The following is a 27,396-nucleotide window of genomic DNA, read 5'->3' on the forward strand; positions in this document are numbered from 1 at the left end:
CGCTAGCGATCGCTCGACAGTTTTGGTGCCAATGAGAGAAAAAAGTCGTCTGCTGGGCAGCGAGGAGCGAATGGAAGCCAGAAGAGAGGAGCTTACGTAGACGCTGTTGTCACGTTGAGTATTTTAATTTGCTGCCTGGCTTTGGCTTTGCCCAGCACGGAGTTCAGGCGGTCTTCTAGCAGCAACACTGCTTGGTTTATGCTAGAAAAGCCAGCGATCAGCTACCGCGGGAAGCCGGACAGGTTGTAACAAACACGGTATAAGTGAGTGCTCTTTTTCATTACTGCTATACCTTTTGGAAGTCTTGAAATGTTTTCCAATAGACCTTCTTTCTTTCTGAATGTCGAACTTCCGTGCACTATGAAAATTTACATTTTTTCTTTAAATTCTAAGCTTGGCGCTGGGGAGCAACAAAAAAGTTTTTAAATGTGTAGTACGAACACAAAAGACTATTTAAAATTTCAATGTTTAGTATATTACAAATAGAAAGCATTTATTGTTCTTAATATTGTTAAACATCTTCTATGACATAAGTTTCAAAAAGTGTTTCCTTGTGATATTGTGCTGTTTCTTATGCTCAGCTTATGACGCACATACTTCTTTGTTTTCCCTTTAGCCTCTAAGTCCGGTACCACCACCGCTTGATCTAATTTATCCTTCGGCAGGCACGCATCTAGAAATATATGTCGGGGGAGGGTGTCCGAGCAAAGTGTTTCAGAAAAAATGTTAATAATAACATTAACGACAACAATTAAGCAAATGTTTAAATTAATGCATTAATATACTTCATAGGTCTATTCACTTGAATATGTAAATTAATCAATTCTATTATTGTTATTGCATGACATGTTACAAAGATGGTAGAAGAATAGTAATATAACAGCACAAATATTAGCTAATATCTAGCTTACGTGTAGTTAAGATCGTCAAAATCTGCATAAAAACAGCTGTCCTGGCAAGAAAATTAATGTCAAAAAAGGTGATGAATTGAATATGTTACATCCAGTTGACGAAAAATAAAGTTCCTGATTAATATTTTATGCTCATTATTATAAGTAGTAGCATACATAAAACTTCATTGATACTGTCATTCAAAGCAGTATGATCCCAATAGAATCCTTGTTTTCTAGTAAGTTCGGCAGGAATATGTAACCCTCGATTATGCTAAACAAATATATTTTTTGTTTAGCTAGAGCAAGGCCCCAGGGGGATGCAAGAAGCCTTTCCTGCAAAAGTGTATGTTTTACGAAGCGAAGAAACGTGACAAAACCGCAACGTATGGAAGGCAAATCTGCATTAATTTTATATCGCACGTTTACAGAGCCGTGCCTCCTGAAGTTATAAAAATCCCAACTTCAATGATTCTTTTAGACATGCTATAGTTGAAAAAAAATATGTTTAGATGCACCCAAAGTGCATCATTATCAGATTATGCATATAACGTGTTATTGGAATCAACATATTTGTGTAAATTGGGTGCCTCCCCGATGGCGTAGTAATAACGTCGATGTCTTGTAATGAAGGGTCCTCGCGTCGATACTCAATGGAGGCACAAAGTGGATCGGATCGCACTTTAAACTGTAGGTCGGTTCGCGATTTAGCCTATTTGCGAATCAAGTGGACTTAAACAAAAAACAAAAACAAAAAAAACAATATCAACCTTAAGAATATTAGAATAAACTAATTCACCCACAGGTAAGTCAAATTTCACATATCCTTCTTCATCCTCGTTCATAGACTTCCTGCAATACTCTTGTCTTGCATCCCACCAGGTGCGAAAAATGTGAAGTTATTATTTCCCCGTACTGCGTTATTTCTTTTCATAGCAATAAGGCTAAATTCTCGTTTTATCTGAACTTTTAAAAAATGTGCAAAATACGTCTCTATCTTTAACACATTGACTGCCACCGAGTAACTGAAAATGTATCTCTTCTGGGCCAATCCGATTTTCTTGTTACTGACCGACTGTGAATGAAATGTGTATGCATAATATCTCAATACAATTGAAATTAAGCCCATTGTTGAGGTTTTTGTGGTGTGTATGCATTTCTATACACGCGGCGTAGGTTTTCAATTTGATGTTGTATGCCACGTGTATATGATTTCATACACGTAATTATTCGCTTTGTGTTACCACATTTTGTCTTGTTATTTCCGAATATCACGCTGTTTTAAAATTTGGTGGTGATCAAAGTACCAAAATTATCAGACTACTGGAGCACTAGTGCTTTGTTTGATTTTCCTCTTCCCCGAAGTATAATGAGTAAAAACAGATTTGAACTGCTTCTACGAATGTGGCATTTTGCAGACAATTCACGTGCTGTCCCTAATGATAGATTACATAAAATTACGAACATCACCAACAAACTCATTTCACAATTCCAAGAAATATACACACCAGGGGAAAAAAATTGTGTCGACGAAAGTATGATACCATGGCGGGGAAGACTTTCATTTCGGCAGTACATCCCTTCCAAAAAGAAAAAATACGGAATGAAAGTTTTCAAGTTGTGTGCCAGCAGGGGCTATACATGGAACATTATTCTTTATGTTGGAAATATAAACGGCCGGTAACATGTCAGTTCCTGAAACTGTTGTGTTACAGCTTTTAAGAGATCTTCTCGGTGAAGGCCGGCGTCTTTACACAGATAATTATTACACCAGCGTTCCTCTTGCTTACCTTGCCATTGACAATAATACCCATCTGATCGGTACAATTAGGTCTAACCGTAAATATTTGCCAGCAGATGTTGTTCAAGATAAATCGAGGAAAGGTGATATTGTAGGAATGGAAACTCAGGAAGGTGTGACTATTGTGAAGTGGAAAGATAAGAGAGATGTGTTAGTCCTATCTACATCTCACTCTGCTGAAGAGGTAACTGTAACAGAAAGACGTGGTTCAGAAATTAGAAAGCCTACCGAAATTATTGATTACACTACTAGCAAGTCCTTCATTGACGTAAGTGATCAATTCGCTTCATATGGGAATGCTCTGCGAAAGACTACAAAATGGTACAAGAAAGTTATTATTGAATTTATATGGGGAACGGCTCTCGTGAATGCCTACATTCTCTACAGTGACTGCATCCAGTCCAGTAACATACACATAAATGAATTCAGGAAACTTGTAATCCTAAATATTCTTTCTGAACAATTACCTCCTGGACAGCAAACTCACTTTACCTGTGCAACAAGACAGAAAAACTCAAACTCATCACTTGATAAACAAAGTAGGGGATAATGGAAGAAAGAAGCAAGGACGCTGTGAACATTGCTACAAAATCTATGGCAGAAGTGGAAATTCTGACTCGACAGGGAGGAAGTTTGCCAGGTGGGTGAAGACAGTATGTGACAAATGTCCCAAAAATTCTTTTATGTGCCGGGAGTGTTTCAACAAAAATCATTGAACTTCCAAAGTGTTCGGTATAAAATATGTCATCCTTATATCTATCTATATATCTACAAGGAACATAAGTTTACAAAAAAATATTATATAACGAATCCTTTTGTAAGAATTATGATGTACTAGCAATGTATTCCATAATGTATAATCGTTTGCTGTGAATTCCAACCAGAAAAAAAAAATTATTTACACATTTGCCCTTCTTTTTTAGTTGTCAATACATTTGTACTAGTGAAAAGAATACGTAAGCGTAAATAAAGTTTTGAAGATTTTTTTACTCTTGTAAGACATTACAGAAATTAAAATTATTACTGCCCCATCTTAGCTGTACGCCACGCCTATTTAACAGTCATATAGTTTTGCTTCAACTGTGTATGCGTTTCCATACACGCGGCCAAGAATCAGGTTCTTCTTTGTGTATGGAGTAGCATACACGTGGCCCAGAAGCAAGAAGCAATGTGTATGACATATCATACACACGGCAGTCAATGTGTTAAACAACCACCCTTTCCCATGTATGTGTAAAATAATCCCACTCTGTCTCAGAAAACCTCTTCCTACGATCAAATGGAGGAAACAAGTCTCAACAATTATAAATTTTTGCTTAAATTTCCTATCATTTATACAAACAGTAGCACATATCACGTCCTTTGGTGCAACACTGTCAACAGCTAATGATACTTTCCTCGTCCTAATAAATTTACTTCCAACCAGTGACGGCGCCAGGGAAATTTGACTGGGGGGGAGGGGAAGGCTGGCAACAAAATATTGTAAGGGGGCAGTCACGTTAAAACGCCCGAAAACACTACACATATATATACTTATATAATAATAATTATAATAATTATTATTATTATAATTATTATATTCATGTATGGTGTTTTGTGTTTGTCTTTTATTTAGAGTGGACGTTTACTGCCTAAATTTACTTCTTGATTACGAGCTTATCTCCACATGATTCGTTTTAATAAAGACATTAATTCTTTTTTATTGGTAAGTTGCGTTGTCTCTAGTGGCCTATTTCAGTATTGAAAGACATTCATAATTTTATAATTCATCGTCTTTCTTGAAACTACTGATATAAATATTTAAGTTATAAGATAATAATATAAATGATGAAAATAATGCTTCTAAGAGTTTAATTTTCTTGCAAAATAATCGTGACGTTGGAAGAAATGAATCTTCTTAAGTATTAGAAACACAACAACTGACATGTAGTGTCGGGTTTTCTTCGATCACTTTTGGTCCTGGGTTCGATACCCAGTGGAGGCACTTTAAACTAGAAGTCCAGTCCCGATTAGCCTTACTGTGCATAAAGTGGACTTAAAACATCAAATCAACCAACCAATCAAATCTTGAATCAACTTTGAATGTCTTTTACTAATTGGCGTTGTCACTAACGACCACGATTAGAATAATTTGCCCGTACTACAGATGATGTCTCGTAGTCCTGAAAATATTAGTGATGTTTTAAAATCATCCACATACAATACTTTTTCCCAGTTCTTAAGACTGGTTAAAACTTAGGTTAATCACGGCTATTACAGGACATAAATGAATGAGAAATCACCTATGCCCAGGTCGGCGCTCGAATCTTGGACGAAACAAATTAATATTTGTTAATCAAGTTGGTATTATAAGCAGGAAAGTGATATCATGCAGAATACACCACTTTGAAAAGGTGAAAATCGTCATACTCTTATAAATGAACTCTCTTATTATTCGATATTTAATTAACTCCAGTTGGGGGGCCTGGTAGGGGGGCGAAGTGTCTGACATGGGGCTTCCCCCTGCCACCTCTGGCGTCGTCACTGCTTCCAACCCTCTAATAACTTCGCTGCTGATAACCTCACCTTCGAAATGGAAGCTTGTGTGTAATACAAAGAACTTGTGTTCACTGTCACTCTTTCATTCAGTCTGCCGTTTTCCTTTTCAGCTTTTCCTGCAAAACTTCCTGTCAGCAAGCAAACCAAATTACAGAATTTTTATTGCCCCTCCCTTGCATCAACTTTCATTCCTACTGTAGGCCTGGATTTATGGCACGTACCCGCTACTGCAGGTCAACCTCGCCCTATGCTTGGTGTTTGTCCCGTGAAGCAACGGTGTCCATTGTTCAAAGCGAAACCTTTGTCAGTGGGGAACGGCGAAAAATAGTCTCGGAATACACCCTGGTCGTAAACAAGCTCCCGCCACCCTGACATTGCTGTCAGCTTCCCTCTGAAGTTCGATAAAACTACTTTGTGAAATGTGTTTAATAACGAGTGAAAATGTAGACAGTAGATACTATACATGTATTTTGCTCATAAACTTGAAGGCTAAATTTACAGAATAAAAAGAACAGCTACAACATTCCTTCATCTGAATTACAGAAAGGCTAATCGGGACTGGACCCACAGTTTAAAGTGGGGTTCAAATCACAATGTGCCTTCACCGGGTATCGAACCCGGGACTTTTTGATTACAAGGCGACGATGCTACCACTGTACCATCGGGAAGTCCCCTCATAGAACAAAGTTTCCTTCTACGACGATTATACAGAACTTTGTGCACTTCCTTCATTTGAAATCTATTCTATATCAGTCTCAGTATTTCGTTATTACAATCCAAGGAATAGTATTCTCCTTAAATAAGAAACAAATAAATAAAAAAACATTGAAAATAATTTTCAAACGGACGTAAAAAAATCGAATCCAACCACCTGCAGAATGCCTGAGGGAAACAACAAGAATTTTCTCAACAAAGATATATCCGAAATTTCCATAACATTCTAATAATTTCGCAACCCGTGCAAATAATCATGTGGTAAAATCTTGTCGTGGTTCCCTGTAAACACTAAAATCACCAAATTAGTTCTTTCCATATTTCCCGTATTTTCTCCTCCTCTTTAGCTCCCAGCTGTTCGGAGTGGGATAATGCAAGATTATTTGTCCCTAATTATCTCCTTCTCTTAGTCTTGCTTATATCTTGGACTCCTTAATAACTTTCCCAACAACTCCTTATCAATTTGTACTGCCATGTTTCCTACAATGCTTTTCCTACTTCCTAATAACAATCACTTCTGTACACCCTTTGATGTAAAAATTAAATAATAAAAATAAACCCTATCAGTCGGTCCGTTTATCTTTCCAACCTATAGAGCTGAGACTATTTTTACAAGATAAACCTCGGACGCAGACATTCCACGATCTTTTGGCCCATCCTTCCACCTTCTCTACCTTCCCTTTTACTTGATGTTATTCAGAATTGTATTAGTATCTGGAGTACTATCGTAACATAAAGTTATTAACCTGGAATATTTTTTTAAAAAATGGGGAGTAACGCTGTGTTTCGAAAGAGTATAGGAAATAAGTTTAGGTATTCATTCATGCCTCTCTCTAGAAGAGTCTTCTTATTTTGACTTAATACACGCTTATCAACGTTTCTAATTGAAATAATTTATTTCAAGCAAACAAGTATTTGCAACTGATTAAAAATTTTGCTTTTATTTTTTCGAGACATTCGAGACGAGACGAGAAAGGCATTCCGTCTCGTCCCGTCTCGAATTTCGAAAGGCTTGTCCCGTCTCGTGTCTCGTCTCGAAAACGAGACGAGACAAGAGACGAGACGGGACATGTCCCGTCCCGTGAGCAACACTAAATGGACACCGTTGCTTCAGGGGGCAATCACCAAACATAGGGGCGAGGTTGACCTGCAGGAGCGGGTAACTGCCATAAATCCAGGCCTGAAGTAGGAATGAAGGTTGATGCAAGGGAGGGGCTATAAAAATTCTGTAATTTGGTTTGCCTGCTGACGACGGTTTGCAGGAAAAACTGAAAAGGAAAACGGCAGACTTTGAATGAAAGAGGGACAGTGAACACAAGTTCTGTGTATTATTCGCCGACACACAAGCTTCCATTTCGAAGGTGAGGCTATCAGCAGCGAAGTTATTAGACGGTTTGAAGCAGTGACGACGCCAGAGGGGGGCAGGGGGACGCCCCATGTCAGACACTTCGCCCCCCCGGCCCCCAACTGAAGTTAATGAAATATCAAATAATAAGAGAGTTCATTTATAAGAGTATGACGATTTTCACCTTTTCAAAGTGGTGTATTCTGCATAATATCACTTTCCTGCTTATAATACCAACTTGATTAACAAATATTGATTTGTTTTAGTATATACGTATATAGCTATGTGTGTGTGACTTTCTTTCAAGATTCGAGCGCCGACCTGGGCATAGGTGATTTCTCATTCATTTATGTCCTGTAATAGCCGAGATTAACCTAAGTTTTAACCAGTCTTAAGAACTGGGAAAAGTGTTGAATGTGGATGGTTTCAAAACATCACGAATATTTTCAGGACCACAAGACATCATCTGTAGTACGGGCAAATTATTCTAATCGTGGTCGTTAGTGACAACGCTAATTATTAAAAGACATTGAAAGTTGATTCAAGATTTGGTTGGTTGGTTGATTTGGTGTTTGAAGTCCACTTTATGCACAGTAAGGCTAATCGGGACTGAACTTATAGTTTAAAGTGCCTCCACTGGGTATCGAACCCAGGACCAAAGGTGATCGAAGAAAATCCGACACTCCATGTCAGTTGTTGTGGATTCATCGCGGTTTCTTACCATTCAGGGACTTGAATTTCGAGATGATGAGTCTGAGGAAACCTTAACAAAGGGAATTTCTTCGATACTCTTGAAGCTAATGAGGGGATATTATTTGGAAATATATTGAACGTTAACCTTAAAATGCAAATTACACTTAAAATTCGATTCAAAACATCGCGGGCAGGTAAAAGAACGCATATTAGGATTTGCCACTCTTCAATCATTAGATGCAGGTTCGCTCTTTCTCGTACATATCAAAATCGAAGAACTTCTTCCCACGAACTCCATAAGTGCCTGTAATTGGATAGCACAGACATAACAGTTACGTGGGAATGGTAGAGTATGAGTAAGTAATGCCAGGGTCAGAATATTTCTTGAATTATGAGATAACTGAAACCTTTGTCTGATTTTTTATCCTGTGATAACATTTCCCTGAAAGGTGAAACACAAATTTTGCCCAAAACTCTTCAGCGTTACGAAGATGGTTGTCCTCAAAATCTTTGAAAAGGCTTGCTCGAAACAGGATGCTGGATGCAAACTGCCTCATTTGGCTGTTCTTGCCATTGAGAAGAAATGTCAAGTTCTGGACGTACCAAGGGTGGGCAATATGTTCACCAAAGCACATAGAGCAGAATTCTCCTACGGGAGAACTGCACTTCACTAAGTGCCTCACATTGTTTCTAATACTTAAGAAGATTAATTTCTTCCAACGTAACGTTTATTTTCCAAGAAAATTAAACTCTTCGAAGCATTTTTTCGTCATTTATATTATTATCTTATAACTTAAATATTTATATCAGTAGTTTCATCTCAAGAAAGACGATGAATTATAAAATTATGAATGTCTTCCAATACTGAAATAGGCCACTAGAGACAACGCAACTTACCAATAAAAAAGAATTAATGTCTTTATTAAAACGAATCATGTGGAGATAAACTCGTAATCAAGAAGTAAATTTAGGCAGTAAACATCCACTCTAAATAAAAGACAAACACAAAACACCATACATGAATATAATAATAATTATAATAATAATAATTATTATTATAAGTATTATTATATATGTATAAATGTGTAGTGTTTTCGGGCTTGTTAATGTGACTGCCTCCTTACAATATTTTGTTGCCAGCCTTCCGCCCCTCCAGTCACATTTCCCTGGCGCCGTCACTGGTTGGAAGTAAATTGATTAGGACGAGGAAAGTAACATTAGCTGTTGACAGTGTTGCACCAAAGGACGTGATATGTGCTGTTTGTATAAATGATAGGAAATTTAAGCATAAATTTATAAGTGTTGAGACTTGAGAGTTGTTTCCGCCATTTGATTGTAGGAAGAGGTTTTTTGAGACAGGGTGGGATTATTTTACACATACATGAGAAAGGGTGGTTGTTTAAAGATAGAGACGTATTTTGCACATTTTTTAAAAGTTCAGATAAAACGAGAATTTAGCCTTACTCTTATGAAAAGAAGTAACGCAGTACAGGGAAAGAATAAATCTGCACATTTCTCGCACCTGGTGGGATATAACACACATTCACAATGTATTGCAGGAAGTCTATGAACGAGGATGAAGAGGGATACGTGAAATTTGACTTACCTGCGGGTGAATTAGTGGATTCGAATATTCTTAAGATTGATAATTTTTTGAATTTTTTTTAAGTCCACTTGATTCACAAATAGGCTAAATCGCGAACCGACCTACAGTTTAAAGTGCGATCCGATCCACTTTGTGACTCCATTGGGTATCGAACGCGAGGACCGTTCATTACAAGACCTCGACGTTATTACTACGCCATCGGGGATGCACCCAATTTACACAAATATGTTGATTCCAATAACACGTTATATGTATAATCTGATAATGATGCAATTTTGGTGCATCTAAACATATTTTTTTCAACTATAGCGTGTCTAAAAGAATCAATCAAGTTGGGATTTTTATAACTTCAGGAGGCACGGCTCTGTAAATATGCGATATAAACTAAATGCAGGTTTGCCTTCCATACGTGGTGGTTTTGTTACGTTTCTTCGCTTCTTAAAACATACACTTTTGCAGGAACGGCTTCTTGCATCCTCCTGGGGCCTTGCTCTAGCTAAACAAAAAAATATATTTGTTTAGCATAATCGAGGGTTACTTATTCCTGCCGAACTTACTAGAAAACAAGGATTCTATTGGGATCATACGGCTTTGCATGACAGTATCAATGAAGATTTATGTACAGAAATATTAATTAGGAACTTTTTTTTTTTCGTAAACTGGATTTAACATCCTTTTTTGTTATTCAGCAAATCTTCAATTGATCACCTTTTTTGACATTAATTTCCTAGCCAGGACAGCTGTTTTTATGCAAATTTTGGCGATCTTAACTACACGTAAGCTAGATATTAGCTAATATTCGTTCTGTTATATTACTATCCTTGTACCATCTTTGTAACATTGCATGTAATAACAATAATAGAATTAATTAATTTACATATTCAAGTGAATAGACCAATGAATTATATTAATGTAGTAATTTAAACATTTGCTTAATTGTTGTCGTTAATGTTATTATTATCATTTTTTCTGAAACACTTTGCTCAGACACCTTCCCCGACATATGTTTCTAGATGCGTGCCTGCCGAAGGATAAATTAGATCAAGCGGTGGTGGTACCGGACTTAGAGGCTAAAGGGAAAACAAAGTATGTGCGTCATAAGCTGAGCGTAAGAAACAGCACAATATCACAAATAAACACTTTTTGAAACTTATATCGTAGATGTTTAACAATATTAAGGACAACAAATGCTTTCTATTTGTAATATACTAAGTACTGAAATTCTAAATAGTCTTTTGTGTTCGTACTACACATTTAAAAACTTTTTTGTTGCTCCCAGCGCCAAGCTTAGAATTTAAAGAAATAATGTACATTTTCATAGTGCACGGAAGTTCGACATTCAGAAAGAAAGAAGGTCTAGTGGAAAACACTTGAAGACTTCCAAAAGGTATAGCAGTAATGAAAAAGAGCACTCACTTATGTACGATGCATAGACAGTTGTATGGAAGCGAGAAAAAACACAAGGTAGATTTCATAAGATACCTAGCAATGAGTAACCAACAAACTGTATTTTTAATATTAATGTCCTCGTGATTAACGAACCTTAATTATTCTCACCACGCAATGGGTAAAATATTTGGAGCTTTATCCCACTTTCCGGAAAAATATTGTGTTTCTGCTACTTTTGACTTTTGTTGGCATGATATCCCGGATCACTTTTACGAGACGAGACGAGACAAAACGAGACGGGACGAGACGAGACGAGACAGAACCCTTCGAGACGGGACACGAGACGGGACAAACGAATATTTTCGAGACGAGACACGAGACGAGACAGCATTTTCACGAGACGGGACGGGACAGACCAAAGTCTCGTCTCGTCTCGTCTCGTGGGCAACACTACCAGCGTTTCACAGTGGCAAAGGATGGGGTTTCATCGCCAAATGTGGAAGTAAGTTGATCGATGCACTCTTGTCTTGATAATCCACGTCGAAAATCGTAAAAAATCATCGCACGAAAATGTTCACGAGTTAATTCCATTTTATTGTTGTCGCGCAATCTCCAAGGCAACATAAACAACACAAATGAAGCTATTGACAAAACATTTGAAGTACGTTATGGTCAATAATGCCAGACGATTCCGTGCAAACGTCAAATCGCGCCTAACTTCAATCAGTGTTGCCAAGGCTCAAAATATAAATAGTGACCCTCGTATTAACATTACCTTTGAAAGGCCGATTACATCAAGAAAGTACCTATACTCCGTCCCTGAGATCTCTTGAGCAAGCGAACGAAAAGAAGTCTCTGCGCGAGTAGTGACGCGAGACTGCTCCACTACTGAACACGTGAGAGGGAACAGGATTGCGTGGAGGGGGAAGCGACTGCAGTTACCAGCCATCGCAGCAGCGTGTACTGCTTCGCTCTTCCCACTCGATTCCACCCCTTCTCTGCTGCCATGCGCGCCCTTGCTACACAGATTACTGGGACAGAGTATAGCAAATCTTGGCAACAGCGCAAGTTCTACCAGGCGCCTCATTCCGTGTTTCCGAGTATAGATCATGGCACCAATCATTACTGTTGCTGCCTGTGTCTTCATGTTCATTGAGTATGCATATGGTGCCAATATTCACCCCCTTCGATTCAGCCCCCAGCGACAAATAAGGCGACATCCATCCCTCCGCGCCGTAGGGTGAAATGGGGTTAAGTACAGCAATAAGGGATTTTTCGGAGCTTTCCTCCCGGCGTTTCCGCAACATAAAACGGGGCGGAAGAGGTTGGGGGAGGGGGAATCTGTTTTACCCGGCATGAATTGAGCTTTCTGCCGACGGTTACGCGTCATTATCATGTTAATATCTCGAAGTAGCTGCGAAAGCGGGATTTTCAATTGTGTCACCAGCTTTTGGGGCCGTACGCTCCTCACCCCCTACTCGATTGTTGTGCCCCAACAATGATGGCTGGGGGAGATATGCCTTTGAGCGAGGCGATTAGCGTAAACGTTTATTAATTCGGTGCGGTATTGGCTGTGCTCACGGGGTTTACTGGTGAGGATTTGGTGGGCGTGAGAGACAAATAGGGATACAATCTTCCCTCGGTGAACAGTGTTGCCATACATTTGTACGAAAAAAGCACAAGTCACAGGGAACTCTTGTAGGGCGACTCTCCCAGTAAACTACAGTATTTATTTAGCTGGTGCTAGATATATTCACTTTATATAAAAAGTAACTTAATACAATTAGTCATAAATAACTGAAAAGCGACGTAAAATATGAAAAATAGTGCCCTCTCCGGAAGACGCATGTTAATTGAGGGGTTGAATCCAAAACTTATGGGGGAAGTAGGTAGTAAGATGTACGAAACTATACGCTGTCCCGTATATCTCTGGAGCAAGGCCGCGCATAGCGGCAGAGAAAGGGGAAAAACCGAGTGGGTAGAGCGAAGCAGTACAAGCTGCTCAAAGGCTGGTGACTGCAGTCGCTTTCCCCCTCACGCAATCCCATTCCCTCTCACGTGTTCATTGGTGAAGCCGTCTCGTGCGCAGACTTGTCTTCGTTCGCGTGCTCAAGAGATACCCGAGATAGGGTATACGCTGTGTGCTGTACAGCAGAATTTTGCTTGTGTGTGTTCGGTTGTGTAGGCAATTGTTTTTCGCTTTATTTTCAGTGATTTTGATTGCTGTTACAACTAGTAAAGAACCCTTCGTATACTCCGTCTCTGGAATCTGTGGAGAAAGCCCACGCATAACGGAAGAGAAGGGGAGCAAGCGAGTTATTATAGGAAATCAATGCGCGCTTTTGCAAAAGGCTGGTAGCTGCAGCCATGTTTTCCTCTCCATTACCTCACTTCGCCTCTCACTTCGAGCCCTCTCCAGTCCTACTTCGCTTGCTCTACAGATTCCCGGGACGAAGTGTAAGTGGAACAAGCACGATATTGTCACGAGACTTGCTTCCCCGTCTGCGTTCCACTTGCAACCGCACCCCTATTCTGCCACTTAACTCGTCCAGGTAGCGCATGCGCAGTTGCATCGACGGTCACGTCACGACTGACGTATGGCCGTGTGCACGAACGAAGATCAAATTTTAAACTCGGATCGGGAAAGGATCACTGGAAAATTCCATTGCACGAAGACCGTTCAACACTTGATCGCGATCTAGGAACATCAAAACGAGTTTATCTTCTGATCGGCCATTCGCCACCGTTTTGGTGTCTGATCCTGGTTCACGATACTGACGCTTCGACTGCAGGCAGTTGTTTTTTAATATAAAAAGAGCGGAAAGTGATACCGAGGGCGTGCAAACGCTAGAGATGTTGGATGTACAATGCTGATAATTCGAGAACTATGTAAACTAAAAACTGCCAAAATAATAATAATAATTTGTGGTTCTGTGGTGCAAAGTCGTAATGTTTATAAATACTGTACTTTCTATCCCAGAACACAAAACATATATAAATGTCATATATTACGTGCAAGGTAAAATAGAACACAGCAATGTTTACGATATTGCTACATGCTGTTGGAAATATGATTGTATAAATTTACGAAAATACATGTTACTGGCTATTTACACGACACGACAATATAAATACATAAGAATTAAGAAATGAAAAATTCAAATACTTACCACGGTACAGTAATAATAGAACTAATAATAATATATCTTTATTGCGGGCGAGGTTCAGCGTACGCTGTTCTCTCAAAATCGAATGCATTTCGTAAGGCATTAAAGTCCCGTAGAAAATGGTTCCATGCTTTCTCCTTCTCCTTTTGTGTTGTGCCGTCAGTTCTTTTTTAATATTATTATTTTTTTACACTCCACTACATCCTTGTACATATTGACAAGGTTGATTAGTACATCTTTCAAATTCAGAGAAGTTTGCAGCCCGAATTATTTTCTATTCCTACATGTTGATACTTTAACACATCACATTACTCTATGGGGTTCTTGATTGTCATTTGTTTTAGCCAACCAATCAGGTATAGCCTTACAAATTAATCTCGGATCAGTTGAACGGAATCTCGTGAACGTCGTTTTTCGTTGGTGCAATGCAAATCTTTAAACCAAGTTCATTTAGAGTGGATTAGAATTGATCCCGTTCATCTGAACTTCGAAATAATCGGCGTTGGTGCACGCGGCCAGTAGGCGGACTATAAAGTTATCCAAATATGGTAAAAGAAATGTTCAGTGAAAAAATCTTGGCGTTGGAAACACTCTTGTCGACCGTAGACACCAGGGGAGCGACTTCTCCCACCCTCTTCTTATTAGCGAGACTGTGCCGCTGCCCATTGATGCTTGTTGTTGAGGGGCGAAGACAAAAACAGGCACTCCTTCCATTAACAGCATCCGGAGAGGAGACGAGGGTAGTTAAATATTGTTTATTAAAAAGCACGTGGCTACATAAAGGCAAGTTTAAAACACACAAGGAGTTAAATTCTCTGTTGTGCTTTTCCATAGGGTCACTTTCGATATTCTTTATACTTTGAAGAGAAGTAAAGGCCAATGTTTACGAACTGAAACGGATTACGGAATTTCCATGCCGTAAGTTCGAAGATTTCTACAGATGATTTTATCATTAGTTCCGTCTTCGAATACACGCTCGTGTCATTTCGGGTGTCTTCGTGCAGATCTGGCATTCTTTGTAGAGGCAGAAAGAGGCAAATGGGGTCATTCCATGAGAAACCAACCAATGAAGAGGCACTTTTCAACCTCATATTTTTTTTTTGATTCATTTGAAATTTGGCATACTGGAAGAGATAGGAAAATATGCAAAGTAGTAGATCCACGTCTCTCTCTCTGTCTGTCTCTCTCTCTCTCTCTCTGAAGAGGAAGAAGAAAAGAGAAGGAAAGAGAAAGAGGAGGAAGAGGAAAGGAGAAAGTAGGGAGAGAGAGAGAGGGGGAGGGAGAGAGAGAGAGTGAGTGTGAGTTAGAGAGAGAGGAGAGAGAGAGAGAGAGAGAGAGAGAGAAAGATAATATGTTATTTTGACCATTTTATTCAACATCTTAACTTTGAATTGCAATCTTTCGGCAATCAAGGTACCTATAGAAGTGATCCATACAGCATCGGAAAGGTCTTGATTCATGGGTTCTTTCACACGAGATATACGTAGGCATGCTATATCATGCAGGTCAAGGAAATGAAGGTGCTGTAAAGATATCTTTGGTAGCCATTTTCTCAAAAACGGATCATTAAATTTAAAGAAAAAATAAATATCATACATACACTATTACTCTATAACTGTACAAAATTTAAAAACGAAACGCCCATGGGATCATGAGTTATGTTAGATTTAGATAGGGTAGGGTAGGTTAGGTTAGATAACGTCCTAACATATTTTGATAGACAAATTCCTGTTAGTTGAAAGCAAAACTTTAACAGAAATGATATACAATATTGTTTGAATTAACGTACCTGAATCTGATGTTCACATTCGAAATTATGAGAAATACATGGTGATTCAAAAGTCTCATTCCATAGGCAACTCCGTTATTAGTGCATAAAGCGAAAAAATGGAAAGAGAAAAGTTCTTGGAAATAGGTGAGTTTCAATCTAACATCCTTGAATTTTCAATGTAGCATGCCCCGTTCAGGCCACTGGTACGGGACTCGTTGGTAGCCGAAAAAGCTACATACTCGGCCCGGAATACTGTATGCTTTCGCAATATCACACAGTACTGGGTAAATTAAGAATCGGCGACGATAATTATAGGCAAAGTAAACAAGTTGAAAACGTGAATGTGTGACACACGCAGTGGCACAGTGTAACGTACGTTTTGTAGCTTGATTCCCCTGCACGTGTCACACATTCACGTTAAACATTCGTCAATGTTGTACATTTGAATGGCAACACTGCAGCCAGGCCACTGAAAGAGTAGAAAGAAGGGCCAAGGTGGCGCCCGAAGCTTGACCTTGAACCGCCTCTACTCGCTTAACAGACACTAGGAAGTGGACAGTTAGAAATGCCCAATTCCTCATAAGCCAGCGGCGTGTCCCAAACGTTTTAAGCCGCGTCCAGAAGTAATGGATGACTAATTCTTCAATGGCGCCCTCTTTCTTCTTCCGCTGTCGTTCTGGGTATTTGTTGTCATGTTCGTCCTTCTTCCTCCTTCGGAAGGCGCGGGATGAAAGGAGGTATGTTTGCGTGAGTTTTGTCCTGTAACAAAGACGTCACTTGGTGTGTAAACACTAGATTAAAACTCGCCGACGGGCATCTCAAGTGCTTCTTGTCTTGCTGACGTCACTGGTCGTGAGTCGAGTTTGAGGCTTTGTTCTCGTCTCCCTGCGTTCTCTCTCTCTCTCTCTCTCTTTCTCTCCGCGTCTTTGAGGAACAATTCGGTACTGACTTTTCGTACTCTTTTACCAAGTACAGCCAACCGGTCCGATGACCGATTCCCATTCATTAAGTCGAGCTCCGTGCTGGTGTGGACAGCGCAGCCCATACTACTCTTTCCTTCTCTTTCTCCTTCTTTGTCTTCCTCTATTTCTCTTTCTCCCTCTTTGTCTTCCTCTCTCTATTCTTTTTCTCCCTCTTTGTCTTCCTCTCTCTATTTCTCTTTCTCCATCTTTGTCTTCCTCTCTCTCTTTCTATTCTCTCTCTCCCTCTGTCTCCTCTCTCTATTTCTCTTTCTCCCTCGTTGTCTTCCTCTCTCTATTTCTCTTTCTCCCTCTTTGTCTTCCTCTCTCTATTTCTCTTTCTCCCTCTTTGTCTTCCTCTCTCTATTCTTTTTCTCCCTCTTTGTCTTCCTTTCTCTATTTCTCTTTCTCCATCTTTGTCTTCCTCTCTCTCTCTCTATTCTCTCTCTCCCTCTGTCTCCTCTCTCTATTTCTCTTTCTCCCTCGTTGTCTTCCTCTCTCTATTTCTCTTTCTCCCTCTTTGTCTTCCTCTCTCTATTCTTTTTCTCCCTCTTTGTCTTCCTCTCTCTATTTCTCTTTCTCCCTCTTTGTCTTCCTTTTTCTATTTATGTTTCTCCCTCTCTTCTCTCTCTTTCTATCTCCCTCTCTCTTTATTTTTTCTTTTCTTCTCTCTTCCTTCTCTCCTTTATTTCCTTTTTTCTTTCATTCCTTTCCTTCTCTCTCTCTTCTGTTTATCTTTCTTTCTCCCTCTTTCATTCTCTCTCCCTCCCTTTCTCTTTCTCTCCACTTTCTTTGAGGAAAGAGAGGGGGGAGAAGGAAAAGGAGAGAGAGAAAGAAGGAGAACGGGTGGCAGAGGGAGAAAAATATACTCTCTCTCTCTCTCTCTCTCCTCCCTCTAGAGAAAGAAAGAAAAAGAGAGAGAGAGAGAGAAAATCCGGTTGTTGACGTTGAGAAATTATAGAGTAAACTAAGAAAGATAATAAGTAACAGTAGAAAAGTTACTTCCGAAACATATTTAAATGGTTTGTAATCTCTTGCGCAGGGAAACGGCAACATTTGAATGTGGAATTGGCAACACTGTAGCGCCGGTCATTTGTTCGAGACCGATGCAACATTATTGAGGATGCTTTGCCATTTAGTAATGATGCAGCATTGGAATGGTTCGGAGCCTGCTTCCGCTGTGAAAACTTTTTATAAGAACGGTGATAGTGTGACTGCAGCGCAAAGAGTATTTCGGCAGCATTACCAGCTAGGACGTCATGCTCCTGTCCCATCGGCTCGTGCGATTACAACATGGGTGCGTAATTTCGAAGAAACCGGTTCAGCGTTGAAGAAGAAGCCCCCAGGTAGAGTTCGAACAGTACGTATACCAGACAATATTGAAGGAGTTCGAGTTGCCATTCAGAGGAGCCCTCGCCGCTCCGTTCGACAACATGCATCAGCCCTATAGTGTAGTCGAAGAAGCATACAAAGAATACTGCATGAAATGAAGTTCCACCCCTATACGTTACAGCAATTACATCGTGAAGACTCTGTGTTGCTTAAGAAGTTTTGCGAATTGGTGTTGGCTAAGGTTAACGAGGACGCCAATTTCCTTAACAATTTGTGGATGTCTGACGAAGCCCATTTCCACCTTAGCGGCTTTGTTAACAAACAGAATTTCCGTTACTAGTCACAGGAAAATCCTTGTCAGCTTCACGAGCGTCCATTACATAGCACCAAGGTTACACTATGGTGTGCAGTGTCAAGTCATGGTGTTTTCGGCACTTATTTTTTTGAAAGTGAGGAAGGCATTGCAACAACGTGACATCAGATCGATATGTTGCTATGCTTGAAACATTCTTTGCACCGAAGTTGCACGACGCACATCTTGACACCGACAATATGTGGTTTCAGCAGGACGAAGCCGCGTCACATACTGCTCGACAGTCGATGGAGGCGAATCGCAAATTGTTTGGAAGGCGGATCATTTTACGTAACGGTAACATATCGTGGCCTCCGAGACCCCCTGATCTCAGTATTTGCGATTTATTTCTGTGGGAACATCTCAAAAGCAAAGTGTACCGCACACGTCCTGCAACCCTTGCTGAACTGAAACAGAAAATTGCAGCAGAAATCACTGATATTCCTCGAGACATGATACAGCGGGCAATCCAGAGTTTCCACAGCAGACTTTCAGAATGTGTACGCCGAGATGGAACACAACTTTCTGATGTAATCTTTAAGAAGTAAAGTGACATGTAAATGTCATAGTTAATGACATACTATGTACATGCATATCCATTATTAAATGTATTTTCCCTGTGATTATTCGTGCATTTTACGTCAATTGAAATTTTACCGTTTCTCTGCGCCACCCTATATAAAAATTGATATATGTGTGTATGTATGTATGTTTGTTCCAGCATAACTCTCGAAGGCCTGGAGCGATTTCCACCAAACTTGGAACACGTACCACTTGCAATATCGAAAGAAATACTGTTGGGGTAAGACACCCCTGGCACCCCTAGGGGTGGGGTGGGAGGGAATGACATGCAAAAGTAATCGAAAACGACCGATATTAGTGTGGAATCCATAGTTTTCGGGGCCGCTGAGATGAATAGTAACACTTCCAATGCCGTTCAACTCCAAGTTTCAATTCATTATATTTCTGTCTAATAGAACATTAAGATAAATAAATACCCGGGCAACGCCAGGCAATCAGCTAGTTAGAAATAAGAACAACTATTTTTTTTTTTTACTGTTCAAACAATCAAAGCTTGATCTTTACCCGGCCACCGTGACACAGTGGTTTGCACAGCAGATTACGTCGCCTGGGGGCCTGATTTTGAATCCAGGGCTGTACATGAGTGTTCTTTGTGAGTGTCCCTTCACCATCAATATCATCACATCATCACTCATCCTCACCTTCGCGACTAGCCACATGTGGCAGAAATGCGAAGTAAATTAAACCAAACCAATCAATACACAGGATCAGAATTTAAAAATTTACGTCCGTGACTGCGGAATTCCCCTTAATGCAACAATCGAAAATATAATATTAAGAATTACTTATCTTTTTACAAATATAATTAAAATATTACACATGTATTGTTTCTGCAAAGAGACTCAACTTGCGAATATTCTGAAACCTGTTTTCAACATTTTCTTTAACGTCGACACTGTGAATAAGCCTTAACTGTTTTCAGTATTGAAGTGATTTATTTTTTAATTTTTCACATTTCTTCATTTTTCATCTGCTTGTGTTGATTCTTCTGAATAATTGCATTATTCTAATGCAGCAAACTTGCTTCCCATTCTGATTTGTACTTTAGATACAACTTCATAGCAACTCTTGCATCCTCAACCTATAAAGGCAAGAAAATGAGTTTCAAGTTTTGTTTTCAGAATACAACATTAAAAATAAGAAGTAAATGTACATTTCGTGCAGTTTATTAACATCTGTTTGGGATGTAAAGATGTATGTAGCCTAAGTGAAATAGCTTTATCTCTACATTCATGATCTGGTGATTCCATTTGTGGATTACTTCAAGAAAAGTTCTCTGTTACAATTTACTTTCTTTCTTCCAAAAGTTAGGAGTTATTGTTACCATTTCTTTATCCAAGAAGTAATGAGATACTTTTCTTAGCCATAAAATATACACTTTAATAGTTGACTGGAAAACTTAGACCGTCAACTTCCGATACCATCCAACTACTCTGTTAGAAGTTACCGTAAAATTTACAACATTATACCGTTAAAAATTTAACGGTACACAACCGTTTTTTATGTCAAATTCAATATTTTATCATGAGTAAATATAAATAATGATTATATAGCCACAAATATAGTGTTAAAAACTAAATTACCATAACCGTTTTTAAAGTAGCTATTAATGGCCGTACTTAACGTAATAAATAAAAAACCTTTATGATGTACGTCACTGTAATTTATAACCATTATCTATCTATATGCATAATAAAATATTACAATTTTAATAAAAAACCACAGTACTGTCAAGGACGTGCGGAGGGGTCCATGGGGCCCTCCCCGCCGAGAGACTTATTAAGTACTAAAATTAAGTAATGAATATATTATTAATAAGCGTTTGTTGCATAATCGTTGGAAGCTTATTTATTTCCGAAGGCAAGGATTATATTGGGATCATACGGCTTTGAATGACAGAACCAAAGAGATTTAAGCACACTACTACGTAGGCTAAGAAGTGGGCGTACTCCTGGTTTTTCGTCGGAAAGTATGTTTAATTGTTGTGGATTTGCAATCGTTCGACCATGATGAAACACATGAAACTTGATTTTAAAGTGCAAGCCGTACCGTCCTTGTCACGTTAATGAACTCTCTGATGCTGATAGGACGTGACGGCGGAATATCTCCGCAAAATATCTTCCAGGACATGGCGGAGAATTCAGCTGTGCGACGATTATCATGGTCTCCGTACGGATGTCCTGGACAAGTGAACTATCAGGTACGTGATCACATCGCTATAACAACAGCCACCACTGTAGTATCGTAAAGAAAATGGGGGTACGCCCACTTAGTGACCACCCTGTACTTATGCATAAAATGTTAGTTAGTAACTTTACTTTGCGTCAACTGGATCTAACATTCCTCGTTGTTATTCAATAAATACTCAATTCTTTATATTTTTTTAATGCTATTGAAGGTCACTAGAATCGTTACAACCCAGAAGTGTCCATGACTGTACTGTATACCTCTCCTTAATGGAGAAAATGTACTCGGCCGTATGTATTACTCCCAGAGCTAAACCACACTGCATCTATAAATATTGTAGCAGCAATACAAGCAATGTATATATACAATTTATACAACTATAGAAACATTGATACTTACAGAATCATGTGTCCCTTCTTGAATTGTCATTCCCAATATTTCCTTTGCAAGATCTTTCAATTTTCGCTTCTCACCCTTAGCCGACAAGAAACGTTTGTAGCTAAATGTACAAATAGTATAAATAAATTAACATAAATTCATGCTAACATATGCTACAGTCATACACTAGCTTTATAGTAGTAGATATAGGCTAATTTGAATTAATTCGCTCAATATTCATAAACAAACTGTACCTTCCAATTTTGGATCAAATACTTTCGTTTGTAAATTAGTAATTAAATAAAATATTGATTATAAACCTAAGCAAGACGCAAAGATATTTATCTCGCACACCCCCTATACGCCTTCATGGCGTTGTGCTATGTACAGGGGAGCACTTTACCTTTACCTTTATAGAAGTTCACACTCGTATTTGGACACTCAAAATCTATTAGCATTGAATCCAACTTGGCTTCAGTAGGGGAAATCGGGGTAGCTAACACTCGAAGTCAAATCACCCGGTCTTACCCTACTAGCGGGGTAAGTCCGGGTGCATATGTTAACTTTATGGAAACATAGAAAGACGAGATTTTGAGTGGAAAAGTAGCATAATTTTTAATTTTATACCTATGACAAGTTGGTTCATGCCCTAGCTGAACAATTCAAGAATATTAGTTACAGAAATCGCAAGTAAAGTAGTTGTCTTCATCCTCCGCTTCACTGCAGCTTTCGTGGGCCCAGCCAAGACACTTTCCATATTGGATCCACCCTTCTCCTTGTTCTGAGTTAGAAAATACATCATTACAAAAAATGTAATTTAGTGTTAAAGGATGGGGCAATGATGGGTAGTGCCCGGTCTCACCCCGAGTGCAGAGGTTATAAAAACGAAACAGAACCACGCTACTATTGGACTAAATCCGTATTGTTTGTTAGGGTATAAATCCTTAGTAAACGTATAATAAGCTGAACTAAAGAGCGTTTTATAACTGTAATGACTATTAAATAAGGATGGTTTAAAAACAAAAGAACATTAGAGACATGACATCGTAAAACCAACTCAGGTACACAGACGCCGTGAATTCAACAGCTACAACACGATAATATTGCCGCTGCTTCTTCTTGACTAGTGGAGTGTAGTTCACAATCTGTCCGCTAGAGAGGAGAACTAATAACGCCAGAACCAATGTACCCGGTTTCACCCCACTACCCGATCTTACCCCACCTTCCCCTAATTTATATTCTTATTGCTTTAAAAAGAACATACACTATCAGAAGAAAACTCGTCATCTCTTCAAGCACAGCTGTGCAATCTTATAATTTATATATATATATATATATATATATATAGGGATTATAACAGAAGCACAATCTCAGAAAAATGACAAACGCAACCATCACATTTTTACGTGACTACAGATATACCATGTCTTCTTATCAAACAGTCATTGAAATATACACTTAACTCTTATTTAAGCACCTTTGACGTGAGATAAATTTTCAAAGAAATTATATTAAAATATATTCAATGTTTGAGTTCATACAATCCAAATATTAATTTAGTATTTTCTTAAACAATAGTTATGTGCAGGGCCCGGGACTTTATTTTATAACATATTTTTTATTTGCCATCGAATCGAATACTTGGGTGAGATTTTTACATATCTGATGAAAATCAACCGAAACAGACGAACTTGATAAGGCATATTTATGACATATTTCATCAATTTCGCGTTTTTAAAACATATTTCTTAAATTTTCTCGTAATAAGACATACTTCTCACTTCTGTATAATTTCGTAATTGTCTTGAATATAATCGGTTATTTTATGATTTCTGCTCCGTGCGGATAGTTCATATTATCGATGGCAAGGAAGTTACTGACGAAGAAATTAAAAGAAGACGCCATATTTTCTTACCAACTAGTATAGAACAATATCATCTTCATTTTTCATAGCGAGCTGCCTATTATGCTTTAGTTTCCACAAATGTGTAAATCTGACACAATAGTGAATGAAACTTAGAATAACTGCAGTGAACCTCACGATATTTTCAATATTTCTCTACTACATTCTTCCGTTAAAGGGATTCTGACTTTTTTAACACCCTATTCCCCATCCTAGTCAATCTTTCCTGGAAGATACTGACATCCCGCGTAATGAGAAATTCGACAGTACTGTTGTGCATATTTTTGGCTTGACTGGGAATATTTCTGCCTTTTTCTGACATATTTTTAATTTTCCATGGCATATTTTCCCATTTTTATGACATAATTACATACATATTTTACAGTTTTATAGGACATAAAGCTTTGGTCTCCACTCTTGTACATTGGACCACGGATCGCCAAAGCATCAATCGCGTGCTATCGGTATAGGGGGTGGGGGGTGGGAAGGCGGTACAAAGAGTGTAAATACACAAGTACCTGGATGTATCCCTCTTCTTATCTTCAGGATGCTCAAGCTTTAAGGCCTTAAGATCCTTGTTCATATCGTGTCCTACAAGTATCCTGTTGCTCAACATGTCCCTTACTTCTCTTTGAACTTCATCGAAAGGTCTTCCTGGTAAAATAAAATATAAGGAGATTTAATCTTGATACAAACATAATGGGTAAGAATATAAAGATGAACACTGTTATATGTCGGAGGTGTAAAATACCAGAGCTCGGAAAGTTAATTTTTAGAAGTAACTGAGTTAATATGGCCCAAAAAGTAACTTTGTTACTTTTTCCAGTTACTTTATTAAGTTTCGTGCATGAATTGCGGCTGACTGTTGGCTTCTCTTTCCTCTGATGAGCATCTAAACTTAAACATTAATTTTTCATGAAATTATTATACATGTAGTTTTCGCGCATGGTAGTACTGCTGAGAGGAGTTTACATAAATGCACATGTACTAAAATAACATTAATATTAAGAAAATTATTACTAAGCATTCTTACCATTGTTGAGATCTTCTTTCGTAATTCCAGTTACCCATTCTCTGTAATCAATCACAGTACAAGTGGGCTTAATATACACGTCATATACACATTCTTCTTCCTCATTAACAATAGAAACCCTTGCAAGACCGTCTGTTTGCTGCAATTTGCCCGATTTTGGATCAAAAATACCTACCATTTCACAGTCTATGGCAAGCACAGGCGTAATACTGAAATTATAAAACCATGAACAGAATTAACAACTGGAGGCATTGCAAGGTACTTTCTAAACAATTGAAACACAAAATTAATTTTGTTCTTTTAAAAAGAGTTGGGGTACCAAACTTGAACGTTAACATGCGCGTTATTTTACTTACTTACTTACATTACATACTTACGTTATCTTGATAACGGAAGATTTATATGCCAGAACGAAATATGCTTTGTTGTGTTGTTTTAAACTTGTGCATGTAAAGTTACATTAAGAATAAATGCAAAAAGATTCAATGCAAATTGTCATTAATATAAAATATACCATTACAGTCAAGGAAATGCCACGCTAACTTGTGCAAAGTACTAACCTCTCTATAAAATCACATGCAGGGTCTCCAAAAATTCAGTGACGAATTATAAGTTCTGGAATTCGCCACCGATGCTTCCAGGTTCTGCTCTCGGTCTGGGTACAAACAGAAAACTAAATGCATCATATCGATTGATGCACCAGAATGCATCGATTGATGCACTATAGTGTGTTTTGTAGCTTCTTCAAATAATCGGATTCACATTTGATGCATTTTTGGTTCATTTTTGTATGTCGTGAAAGAAACACCAAAGTGCATAATTTGATTCAAGTGAGGTTTTGTTTCAGTCGAGATGCACTTTAATGTATCAGTTGATGTTCCTTGATGCACCTTCCTGCATCTTTTTGGATCATGCATTCTGGTGCATCAAAACGCATCAATCGATATGATGCATTTAGTTCTCTGAGTGTATCGGTGCTCTTTGTGAATGTCCCTTCATCAATTTCGTCTAATCGTCCCTCATCGTCTCGATTAGCAAAAAGTGGCATAAAAGCGACGATAAATAGTAAAAACATAAATAAATTAAAAGTAAAGTGCTCCCCTGTGCTTTGCACCACGCCATGAACCCGTATAGGGTGTGTGGAGTTAGGGCCTCACACTTTCTTGATCATGGCCGAAGGTGGGGGTGATGTAATCAACACCACGCCCCTAGCCGCCTTTACCCCCCAGAGTTTCCTCCAGGTACCCACTTTATACGATGCTGGGTAGGCGCCGGAACCGTTTGAACAGGTGGGAACCGGGTTCTTTCCCGCCGAGGATCGAATCCGGATCTCTTGCATGGTAGTCAGACGCCCTAAACACTGAGCTACCGCGGCTATTAGCAAGTATATAAATTCAAACAAAAATACAGTTATTCATATCCCGTAACACATTAAGAAGTATCAATAGGCTATATATATGATAAAATAAATGTCTGTCCTCTCACTCAATTTGCCCCTACTTCAATACTAACAATGATGAAATGTGTTCAGATTTCTCAATACGCTGTAGTAATCAACTCAACGTAACTACACTTCCTTTCTGGAAAAATTGGAACAAGTTGATTTTATTGCCATTTCGATACCTATTCAAACCAAAATGTCTTAACACCATGCCTCATTATCCGAGAACAAATGTTACTGTTCGTTTGCAAATAATAATAATAATTATTATTATATATTGTAATTATTATTATAATACTTACTTTGGCTTGTTCTGAGTACTTCCCATGGTTTCTTGAAACAGACAGAGAACTTTCTACTCTTCAGGATTGTATAAGTAAGAACAAGAGCGTCTCACTTTATCTAGAAACAGACACTTCCTATTACTTATCATTAAGTGGGAGAACGTTTTAAAAATTATTCCCTGATAATCAGTATTTCCAAGAATACCTATCTCACAGAGAATGTATTGTATTTACAATATGCAATGTTGCCAAACTTGAGACTGAAACGTGCATCGTCCGTTCAGAATTATTATTCATTATTATTATTTGTCGAATTGTCTTTTCAAATCCGCAACTTGTCCACAAACCATCTACAAGGCTCTCCCTTGTCCCACGCTCTCTTCTTCTATATAGGTTCCCAAATTTTTACAATAACCTACCTCCGAATGTTTACATTTCTAGCCAGACACATAAATCCGCTGCATCTCCTGAATGGAACCCGTTCGGATGAACCACGATTCGTGTCTGAATCGGCCAACGTTCCATGGCAGACTGATTGCCAGACTTCCATCTGCCTAAGCATGGGAAACTTCTGCGCATGCGCACCTGCATTCCGACAGGGTTGCCAACTGATATTGGTAGATACAATATACGCCACCCTGTATGATAAACTGAGCTGGATGTAAAATAATACGTATAAACACCTGTAAGAAATACACAAAAATTAGATCTATGCAAGAATGTATGACTACAAATACAAAAGGCAGTAGTAATAATAATAGAATGACTTGATACCTTCAGCGACTCTGCCATTGTTCCATTTACAGCAGATCTTTTGCTTTACCTCTGAAACTTACGGGGTTGTTTATGCATGCAATGTTTGCAGGCGATATTTCTGTGTCATCTTGTGCTGGTTTTATTCTGTTCTTTCTACTGCTGTTAGTTTCAATATAAAATGGTCGTTCAGTACTGTAGTTCAGCTTGAAGTAACGTACAGAAATTAATTTATAATTAGCACACATTTGGAAACCCCATAGTAACATGTTTAACCT

At 38.6% G+C, this 27,396-nt stretch overlaps 1 protein-coding gene across 1 annotated transcript; it reads right to left on the reverse strand.

Moving 5' to 3' along the window:
* Nucleotides 1-20,116: 20,116 nt before the first annotated feature.
* LOC146000529 (RNA exonuclease 4-like) lies at nt 20,117-26,888 on the reverse strand. Its single transcript, XM_083138275.1, has 6 exons — nt 26,785-26,888; nt 26,384-26,483; nt 24,641-24,849; nt 24,126-24,261; nt 21,726-21,825; nt 20,117-20,220 (listed from the first exon to the last, which is right to left on the reverse strand). The coding sequence occupies exons 2-6, from the start codon at nt 26,407-26,409 to the stop codon at nt 20,146-20,148; spliced, it is 546 nt and encodes a 181-aa protein (XP_082994401.1). The 5' UTR covers nt 26,410-26,483; nt 26,785-26,888; the 3' UTR covers nt 20,117-20,145.
* Between the last annotated feature and the right edge of the window lie 508 nt (nt 26,889-27,396).

This window comes from Lepisma saccharinum, chromosome 16, assembly GCF_977018435.1.
Source record: "Lepisma saccharinum chromosome 16, izLepSacc3.1, whole genome shotgun sequence".
Classification (NCBI taxonomy): Eukaryota; Metazoa; Arthropoda; class Insecta; order Zygentoma; family Lepismatidae; genus Lepisma; species Lepisma saccharinum.

Bases quoted from the DNA above. Each gene is read 5' to 3' on its own strand.
- LOC146000529 (XM_083138275.1), bottom strand. From the start codon at position 26,409: ATGGGAAGTACTCAGAACAAGCCAAA. The intron at 21,826-24,125 runs GTACTTGTGTAT...TTGTACATTTAG, and splicing joins AAGAAGAGGGATACATCCAG to CTACAAACGTTTCTTGTCGG. The intron at 20,221-21,725 runs GTAAGTATCAAT...TTGCCTTTATAG, and splicing joins AAGAAGGGACACATGATTCT to GTTGAGGATGCAAGAGTTGC.